We start from the raw sequence: 10,961 nt of genomic DNA, 5'->3' as shown, positions 1-10,961 counted from the left end.
ATTGAAGTTGCAGCCAGCAGCTCATTAGCTTAGCTTAGAGATTGTCCAAGAAACAGTCCAGCACACAGCGTGTTATTTTTACACTTTGGTTTGTGAGCTTTAGAAGTCCTGGTAGGCAGATTTTGTTACCTTTGGGTGGAGCCAGGCTAGCTCTGTTTCTAGTCTTTTTGCTAAACTAAGTTAAGATAATTGGCTGCTGGCTCCAACTAGATATTAACCATACAGATATGAGAGTGGTATTCTTATGTTATTCTAGGCGATAAGTATAAATAAGTGTATTTCCCAAAATATCCAAACTGTTTGACATATAAAGGTTTGTGCGAGATGTGTACCTAACAGCACTGCTTTTCTTATTCCCACCTTGTCTTGTTTTTATTATGTAAAATCATCATGCTGTGCTGTCAGAAATGATTTCGTGTTTCTGATTATAACAGCCTATAAATGTGGGTTTTCCAAGCTGAAGGCGTTCTGATGTGATCTGCAGGAGCAGGTCTGTGATGACAGCAGCACTTGCTGTTCCCAGTAGATTTCCTCTGCTCTGGCACATAGGCTTACTTAACAGCATTCATTACAGGCTGACGTTCCTTTTGCCCAAATATTTTCTTAAATTAACTTTCAGCCACATGGGAAAAATGCTCTCCATTGGCACACGCAGAAGTTACTAATTTTCCTTCTACTGAAGCCACATATCTTTTAAAATCTGTTTAGTTCTTTAGTGCACTACACTCATTGTCATTTCCAAGCTTTTTCTTTTAACTTTGGGTGAATAAATGCCAAATCTTTATTGTCATGTGTGTATTTATTAACTTTAGTTAATTTAAGTCTGTTACAATGTGTTGAACAATGTGGAAGCCTCCTGTTGAGTGTAGGAGGAACACTGGAAGTGCATTACATGGCAATCTTGTGAAAGCCCCCAGTCTCTTGCAGCAGTGGCTTACCATAGAAGGAGAATATGCCACTCTGCTGTTTCCTCCCCTCAGTGACTGGAGCAGGAAGTGACCACACTGAACACGCCTACTTGGCAGAGTCTGCTGGTGACTGATTTCCTGTCTGGTTACCCCTGGAGACCTAGAAAGGCAGTCCAGCAGGGCTCCATTAAAGCCAATTAGCTAGAATGCATTCTAAAACTGCATCTGAAGCCAACTCCAACCCACCAAATGTCACTAATTATGGTGCTTTTTTAAAGCTGAAATTACAGGAGTGGGGTGCTGTTTCTGTGTGCTTTAGGAACTGCATCGTCATCTAACTCTCGCTTTCTTCAAGTAGGGTTACTGAGGTTATAAGAGGGGACGTGCCGTTGTAGCCACCACAGACTAGTAACTTGGGGTTTGTTTTCTAGTCAGCCCACCAAATTATAAATCTCTCAGCTTGGGGTATGTTTGGGGTTTTTGGTCGGGGATTTTTCCCCTGGCAGAAGTCCACATGGCAGACTTTCCTTGTCACACACCAGTTAACATAAACAGCATGTATTTAATGCCCACATAAGTCCAAACTAAGTGCCCAGAGCTCCTATACACAACTGCAGAATATGGTATTGAATTAACTGACCTCTATTGAAATGTTTGTGTTTCCGACCAAGTCAATGCCAAACCAATCCACCAACTAGAACTTTCTACAGCTGCCAATCCAGACTGTGAACAACATTTTTTCTATATCTAATTTTCTAACCTTTCCAGGCTGCTGATGGAGAAGAACCCAGTCAAAACCCGAGCCACAGCCCAGCCTCCTGGCGGCGGCAGCTACCCAGCAGTGACTCTCACCACCTGGGGAGCTCTTATGACCGGGCGTCCAAGACAGCAGGGGCCTCTTCCAGAGGGGACTTGTGGTCCAGTCGGGGTCAAGGGTCAGGGGCTAGACCCGAGGGGAGGAGTGGAGCGGGGAGCAGACCGTGGAGCCATCGTCAGTCTGAGCATCATTAGAACAACTGGGTCTGAGCAGGACTTCTACAGCAAAAGGACAGGTAGGAGAGGGCAGGGTCTTTTATTTTCTTCTGGCTCCTGAAACTCATTAATTAAAGGAGAGTGAGATTAATTACCCCTGTTTGAATCATGTCACATCTCTTAAGGGGGTTTAAAATCAAATTTGCAGCACCAAGCTGCTGTAGCACATTTAACAGCACTGGGTTTAGTACATCTATCATGGTGGCAGCAGTGCGATGGTTTAATAAGTAGGATGATGCCCAGTGGGAAGTCCCAGGTTCACTGCATTTAGCAGTTAGCATCCACCCTGCTGAGAAAAGCAATTCCAGGTGAACTTTACTGAAACCTAACCTGCAAGCAAGCATAGAGGATTCCTTTATTGTTCTTAATTATAAGAATATTTTCTTTCCTGGAAAGAACAATGTAATTTAGCACTAATTTTCTTGAAAGAAAAGTTCCATTTAGTCTAGAGTAAATATTTATTCATTATAAATTTATCATCAGAAACTTTATACTTCATACATGTTGAATTGCACACAGTTTCAGCTGACTGGCAACGCACTGACTAAAAGACTTTTAATTGGAAGTGTACCAATTGAACATCTATTTTCCAAATAATTAGTACATAATTACCTTGTTCTTTCTGGCAAGCCTTCTAGGAAATTATTTGGAAATGACCAACCAATCATGTTTCTAAAAAAAGATAAATAGTTTGTGTTAAAGTCTGTTGGACTAAGTAAGATCTTTCTCCTATTTTTGTTTCTTAACAGCACTCAATTAATCTCTCAATGGCACAAGGAGGGCCAAACATCAGTCTCCCATCAACTAGTGGCTACACCATTACCACCATCTCCAAAAGTCCGCATCTGCAGCTTTTATAACAAGCAAAGAAAAGAAAAATAGCAGTTGCAGCCGTATAGAACAACAAATCACAGACATAAGCCTACTTATTATGACCCTGAGTGTACCCTGTGACGTCAACGGTCCTCCTATCCGGAACTTTCTCTGTCCCAAAAGAGGCATAAATGGAAAGACAGTGCCTGTACAGTGTTTTGGAGGTCGCCTCACCAGCCCATGTATCCTCTTCTGCTTCTCGCGTTGGATGTATTATAGTGTATTCCCGAAACTTGACAAGGGAGAGGTTGGCATGCTGGGGACGACTGGAGATTTTCCTGCGTGCCAGAGAGGTTTAAAGAGAGTTCGAGGAAGAAGGACTCAAAAGTTGAGAATGCCTTTCTCAGAGGACCATTACAGGAGCTGATTATGTTGCTTCTGCATCAACAGTTCTTCATCACTGAAAAAAACAACCCAATCTTCAATCAACTGCAGTACAATGTTTAAGATGCATCTTTATCTCACAGGGCTGGATCTCCATGCAGAATTCTTCACAAACTAAAGGAAATGTACCTTAAATGTGACCAAAAACAGGAAGCGAATTACCATCTTTGCTGACTCGTACCATGATATCCATTTTCTCCTACTCAACTCATATTTGCTTGGATGGCTATATGTGCTTTTTTTCTGATTTTCTCACACATTTGTACACACAACCATATAAACACATGCACAAACAACATGTACATTTTAAAAGTTTTGGTTTATTTTTAACCCGTGTCACCACATTCTGGCATGCAGCCTCAAATTTGATTTCATTTGGGGTCTTTGATCCATGTTTCTAAGTAATAACTGAAGAGAGCACTTGAAATATTGTGACTCAGCATGCACGCTGCTCAAATAATTGCTGGTTGGCTTGCATTAAAGGAGCACACACGCACACACATTATTTCTGACAGACCGGGACCTTATTTAAGCTTTTTTTTTTTGCCATTTTCACCACTTATTTTGATTCTTTGTAATTCGCTTCCTGTTCTGCATTATCCTTTTCCCTTTCTGCTCAACCATATCAAGACAAAAAAAAAGTAGTTTGCACGCAATGAAATGCAATGCACATGTAGAAAAAAGAATAATGGGGGGCATGCTACAGTTTCCATGGTGCTTTGTTTTACAGCTGTTGCAATTGTCCTCATTCATGTATTTTGAGAGAGCCATAGCAAAATGGAGGTTCTGTTTTAACTGAACATTGGACTTTGGATTACCAGCAAACCTGGCCTGGCAAGGCGGACTAATTTTCAGTGCTGCTGTAAATACTGTGTACATGCCAGCCAGTCATAGGAAGACTCAAGACTTCTAACCACAAGGAACTGTCAGTCCAGCTTGTGTGTGACTCGGTTCGCCGTGCGAATCGTCCCAGCTTATCTCCATCTCTTATTTCTATAAAAGTGTATTGTTTTGTTACATCATAAAATATCAACTTGTGGTTGATATGTTGGAGCAATCTGCTGCCACTGCAGCAATGGGGGTGCCATAGAAACCGATTTAGTCGTGGCCAGTAATAAATAAAAAGGTGTTTTCATTTAGGTAAATGGTGCATATCTATGACCGAAACCTCACTGATATTGTCAAACTTTTCTGTAACGTTAGTCTTTCAACAGGCTCCTGCTGGATTTAGGATGTGACATACCACATTCATTGGAGTTTGACAGGCAATGTACACTTTGATCCCGCTACAAATGTATGAATGTTGCTATTGAATGCAGCTGAGAATGAGCAATTGCTTGATGACTTGATGCACCAATCCAACACGATTGCATTCTTTGTCTTTCTGACAAGATCATGTAACCATAACTGTGACACCTTGGGACACATGGATCTGCTGAAGAACTTTTGAAGCCTCCATCTGGTTCCTTTGCTGTTATGGCTTTCAGTGCTGCATTGAGTCAGACCCTGCAGGGGATGGCCTGTTTCCGTCTGAGTACATTTCTCACTTCTCTTGTATTCTACCAGCCACAATCTAATATTTATTAGTCTCCATATATGTACAGGTTCTTTTATTGTGAAGAGTTCTGTCGGCAGGAGTCTAGTCTGTCGCCGCTTTGTCACTTTATTGTTTATGCAAGCAGGAGATTATATGCAATCAATAACCCCCCCCCCCCATGCAGTTAATGTCTGTAACTATCAATCGTCATACTGTAGATGCAGATCAGAGGTGATGACTGTGTAGTGATAAGTCCAAACTAAAATGTTTTCCGAATTCCATTGATTTCCATTTATTTTACCCTTTGATTGAAATATCTACAGTATGTTCATCTGTGCCTTGAGATACAGTAAGAGAGAGGTAGAATGTCCCAACAAATTCAGACTTGCACCATATTCTTACACTGTGCAGATAAATGACATGCAATACTAATTGTGAGGTTCTTTTTTTTTAACTTTATATTTTTAACATTCGGAGGGATGTTGTATGGAACATCATAAAAAGTATTTTGGTTTAAGGTTCTTAAAGGGAACTCCTCCCTGAGGTATGTCAAAGCAAGGTTCCCTTAGAAAAAGCTATTTTTTTTTCTAACCTAACTTCAAAGTACTCTTTTAAAGAATATAGACCGCACCGCCTAAAAAGCTACGTCCCTTGGATTTGTCTCTGTGTCGCAGGGTGCAGTGCAGCCTCAGAAAGGATTGCCATGTGGCCTCTTCATGGCCACTGCTGGCTTTATGATAGAGCAAACACAGACCAGACATACTGTTCAGAGCTCTTAGTGCACACGCCAAGACTTGATGATCATATAGCCTTTCTGCGCTTTCTGTGTTATTGTTTCTACTACCACTCTTCTCATTTACCAAGAGGGGATGCCATCTCTTCCCCAGTCTATCATCTTTTCAACCAATTCCAATTTTCCTTTTAGTATTTTAGAGAAGTCAAATGTTCCTCCCTCCCCCTTTCCTCTCTTCCTCCTTCCTCCTCTGTTTCTCTGCATCTTCCTTGGATTCTCATTTCCTAAAGGGAAAGCCAAGTCCTAAACAGCGGTGATATGTGTTGTTGGTTCAGAGAGTTGTTGTTTTGTTGAAGGCCAGAGGCCTGTCACCAGATAGTGATGGGCAGCTCCCTGGGTAGCTGAAAGGTCAGAGGTCAGGGCTGCATCTAATCCTGTCTCTACGTCTTGACTCAGGGCTTCTAAATACAGGAGGGAGGAAGACGGACAGTTGAGGGTATTGAGTTTCCGGTTCTGCCTGTGCTCATGCTGCCAGAGATACACGTGGTGCGGTTGTCCATCGGTGTGTGTTGTTATTAATATGTCAGTGAGGGCTCTCGTTTTAAAAGCAGGAACTGGTGTGTTGTGAGCTGCTGCAAATCCCCGAGTAAGAAGGTGCTGAATGACAAATGTGCATGTGTGTGTGTGGCTGGAGATTGTGTTTTTTTTTATATTTGAGGCTTACATCACTGTGGGTCAGGATTACTGTATATAGCAACTTGGTGATGCAAGTACCAACACGAATGCCCTCCTCAGCCCTTATCGTTCCCACCTTAAAGTTCACCTGTTTCCCTCCACGCGATAAACCATCTACCATGCAATCTATATTAGTTCCACCCGTCCTCACTACAACTATACTGCGCGACCTCGATCTTTCATCCGTGTCTTTCACTTTCCTTCATTCTTCTACCTTTCTGTCCCCCTCCCCCCTTCTCACCCTGAAGAGAGTATTTGAGTCGAGGGGTCCCAGGAAAAGCCCAGCTGTCGGAAACTGTAGGTTTTATGACACATTGGAGGGTTACCCTCCTGGAGACCGGCTTCAAAGAAATCAGGGCTTCTTGAAGGGCAAAGTTGAAACTGCATCCTCCGTTAGTCATACTGTATTTCTTCCTTACAAGGCCCCAAAGTACACTAACACCCAACTGACCGCCATCCACTGACTCTTAGCTGGACTCTCTGTGTGCCAGGATGACCAGTCGAGGCTTCTATCTATGTGTGTTTTAGGCTACATGCCCACTACTCACGTGTTATTGGTTGTATCTGTTGCTTCCAGTGGCGGGAGCCTGTAAAGTGTTGACACGGAGGAATGTACTGACTGGTCATCTGGGACTCAAGTGTAGACTTGACAGGTTTCAGACTTCTATGGCTTTTGTGGCACTATAAAGAAACAGCTGGGGGGCTCTTTCAGAGTTTTTGTCAGTTTCCTCTCCTCCCTGAAAGATGGCAGTTTTGCCGAACATTTGTTGAATCGGAGAAATGTTATGATAGCTGCCGCTGGAGCAGAATATTTAGGACATGATATGTTTGAAAATTCTTACAAGGACAAGAGGTGGTTAAGCAGTGGAGAGAAAAGAGGCTGCTTCCGCTTCCCTGCTCAAATACCAACTAAAGAGTTAACAGAAATCCTCTTAAGCTCTGCTGGTATATGTATAAACATCCGTTATTTACAAGTCATTGTTTTTTCCTTTTAATAAAGTAGACTAGAATGTACTTAGCAGAGATTGGAATGGCCAGGGAGAAATGGCTCTCGGGCAGCGAGCGGGCCCTTGTCCTCAAAGGCCTCCATTGTGAAGCCAGGGTCATGGTGTCATTGGGTGGCGTAGGCTGTAATCTGCACTTAACCAGCACTTAACTTTAAGACCTCAAACGACTAATGCCCCCTTAGTCCCCTTTGTCAAAAAGTTTCCTTTAACTCTGTTTCAGTAGCCGTTTGCTGAATGTACCACAGACATGTAATGTGTTTTTGCACCAGCCAAATTAGAGTATTTAAGAGTCATCTCACCTGTTAAAGAAAGGAAAATTGCCACGCACTCAGTGAATGAAACATCTTTGAGCATATTTTTTGAGGTATGGCACCCTGTTACGCCTGCATCTCAGCCTTCTAACATTGTGCCAAAATCATTCCACAGTATTTCTAGTTTACAGATAGAGACAGAGCCAGTGTTTCCCCAGATGGATACCCTGTCTCTAAAATACTGAAATTAAGGGGAAAATATCAATTTGAGGGTATTCTCTTTTTTTGGTTTGTTTTTTCTGCTTATGTATGTTTTTATTTCTTTGTTAAACAAAAGATGTCTTATTTTGGAAGCTATATCGGATAGATTTTATTTAAGGAAAATCTTGTAATTTTGTAAAGTGGGCCTTATTATTGAAATATATTAAGTATTTGTCCATCTTGATTTTAAGAATGATATTTTTCTTTTGCAAGATAATGTATCTTCCTCATTGTTATTACACTCCTGGAGAGTACTTCTTCCTGTATTTTTGTGTTTGTTATTTTAATGCAAGACATTTCTCACGACCTGCAGACAAGGTGGCACACCATAGATCAGAGAGAGAGAGAGAGCATTTAAGAGAGAGGCCAGGGTTGTGTCATAGTCATTGAATAATGAGAGCGATGTCCATTTTATCAGAGCTGAGCAGGTCTGCAGTGCTGAGTGGTTCACCATGTGTCGGCCCGATTTTATCGGGGACCATTCAGTGGTCCGGCCTCTTCGCTGCTCTGTTCTCCCTCGCTCATAAATTCAGGGTTTGTACATCTTCTGTGCTGTATGTTTTTAAGTACTGCCAAAGAAAGAAGCGTGCAGGCCCCAGAAAATACATGTGTGTGTATAAATATATATATATATGTAAACGCACACAAATAATCTAATAGGAATTAAAAAACAACAAAAACATCTCATCTCTCTTACACGCACAGATACAAGAGTTTCAGGCCTGTACAATCAAACTGTTTTGTTTTTATTGCTGAGCGCTTCTACGTTTTTGTGTGCAGAAGAAGGAGACTGACAGACAGAGGTGTCAAACACAAAACTATCTGTAATGAAATCAGATCAAAAGGGTTTTTTATGATTTATTATTGCTTCTCAGTGTGTCAGCAATGCCAGGTGGACTGTGTGCGGAGGCTGTTTTTTCTTTTCTGTTTTAGACTTAATACATTGTGCATGTTTTAACCTTACTGTGGCTGGCGCACTCTGCATGTAGGTCTCTTGAAGCTGCCAACTGTACAGCGAACCATATGTATTCCAATAAAAATAAAAACCAACCTGTTTGTAACACGTCTCCATGCTGGAACCTGTGTCAGTGTGTGTGCGCACGCGGTGCTGATCATGTGTAAAAACTCAACCCATGTATGTTAATCTCTTTTCTGCTTTTTGCTGAACAAGCTCAGCAAGTTTTGATTTCATAGTGGTACACCCTCTCTCTCTGTGTGTGTGTGTATGTGTGCGTGTCTGTGTGCGTGTGCAATCCCCTGGTTTGAGCAGAGAGAACAGCAGCTGACGGTATGCAAAATAAGCAGGCAGACAAATTAGGCAATTTGGTCAGGTACAAAGAGGAAAACCACAAGCTGTTGTGGAATGCAAAGTCAGCACACAACTTTCTCTTAAACAGCTAGGCCTCGCTTTGTGAAAGCCAGCACTTCTGTTCCCGCAACTGTAAGTTAAGTTTGCCAGCATGATATAGTCTGATAAATAGACGTGTGGAAATAACCAACCTCTCATCCTCAGTTATTTTATTATCCACCAGTAAAGCAGGAGAGTTTTTTCTTGCCTGGTAATGTCCTACATTTCCCAGAATGGTTTTGTACAACTCCAGAGAACAAGCCCAAACGTGTTGAATTAATCTGCATGGCCTTTATGTGTAGGTGTACACAGGTGACAGTGATGGAGCAGGAGATCAAAATGTTCAAAGTGACTCCTGGTGCTCAGCTGCATTGCATTCTGGTCTATTGGGGCTACTGTTAGTAGACACACTTTCTGCTCTGGGACATTATAAATGAAACTTTTAAACTAATAATCTCTATCAAACTATATGTCACACATCTTTATATAGAACTGCATACATGAATAAACATACACTGAGACAACTATAAATAAAATAATACTTGAATTCCTAATACTAGACCCCTTTGACACAGTTGAAATAGTCTGCTAATAAGGTGAAAGGTGAAATTCCACTTAATCCAAACACAAATTAACTGGCTAAAGTTGTTTCACTTTTTCTTACATTAAAAGTAAAATTTCATTTCTGTGAGTGTTTTGGAAGTTCCCACAAATATTGCTCAGATCCCACAGTGTAAAAATACTCCCATTATGAGTAAGACTCCTTTGGTTGGAAGCAAAGTACAGAAGTATTATCAGCAAAAATGTACTTAAAAAATATCAAAGTAGAAGAGCTTGTTCGTGTATTTCATTATTAGAACTAAATTTAGAAAAAAAACTTCTTAAGTAGCATTTTAGTGGAGTTGATGTATGTTTAGTTGTATTTAATGTAGGAATCAACTGTAAAAATCAATGTATTTAAGGAGTATAAAGTGGCATCAAATAAAAACACTCAAGTACCTCACAATTGAACTGAAGTACAGTACTTGAATGAATGTACTTATTCCACTACATATGTATAAATACAGTGAGATACTATAATAATAGTATAGTAGTGTAATTCCTTATTAGCTGCTTCAATATAAGGGTCTGGATATTGTGCATGATTTATAGAACAAAGCCATTAATGTAACCAGTAACGGCTGTACATCACCTATTGTAAATGATGAATACTTGTAGTCTGAGGACTTCTTTCACATATTAATCATCACGTATCAAAGTTTTTAGCACTGCAAAAGAGAATCAGGAGTCAGCCTTGGTTTGCTTGCGTGGTGTCATGAGTCAAAATGGTTGAGAGTCAGGGGTTAACGCTGTCTCCCGCTTGTGTGGTTTAATCTGTCCTAAGTTCAGATGCAAGGAGGTGCTACCCTAACACAGTGGTGCCTGTTTGGACCCTGGTACTCCTGAGCCTCAGCGCTGATGCCTGACCTGAATTAATGCTGTGAAGTCAACCATGGAAATGACTCAGTTGCACTCCAGGCGAGTGTAGGAGGAGGACGATGGAGGAGTGAGAAGTGAGATAGAGGCTTCACTGCCTACAACAGGTGTCATAGGAAAGACTGAGGGGGATGTCATCTGTGAGAATGCATGAATAACTTTAGAGGTGACATTTGCTTGATAACTGTACATGTTATATGGGATTTTATGTCATTTAGAAAAGTGGTTGTCAACAATCAAAGCTAGATACAAATTTTAGGGATCACCAAAATTATTAGAGCTCATCATGAGGTTGTTCAGTTAAGACATTTTACTCAAAACCAAAAATGTCAACCTCATGGTGGAAAAGTCAGGGGATCACCAGAAGGATTAATTCTCATGGGAGTCTGAATGTTTGTACATCATGGGAATCCATC

At 41.1% G+C, this 10,961-nt stretch overlaps 1 protein-coding gene across 1 annotated transcript in view; it reads left to right on the top strand.

The window, feature by feature from the left end:
* Window positions 1–8,787, top strand: part of luzp1 (leucine zipper protein 1) — a 45,872-nt gene extending 37,085 nt beyond the window's left edge. The window contains exons 7-8 of the mRNA XM_035673939.1: window positions 1,677–1,960; window positions 2,690–8,787. Coding sequence (XP_035529832.1) covers window positions 1,677–1,919 — 243 coding nt within the window. The 3' untranslated portion in view covers window positions 1,920–1,960; window positions 2,690–8,787. The remainder of the gene's footprint in view (window positions 1–1,676; window positions 1,961–2,689) is intronic.
* Window positions 8,788–10,961: the final 2,174 nt, after the last annotated feature.

Source organism: Morone saxatilis, unplaced genomic scaffold, assembly GCF_004916995.1.
Source record: "Morone saxatilis isolate NCDOM2014 unplaced genomic scaffold, NCSU_SB_2.0 Contig3, whole genome shotgun sequence".
Classification (NCBI taxonomy): domain Eukaryota; kingdom Metazoa; phylum Chordata; class Actinopteri; family Moronidae; genus Morone; species Morone saxatilis.
Note: the sequence above shows the minus strand (reverse complement) of the source record. Positions and strands in the feature narration are given on the sequence as shown.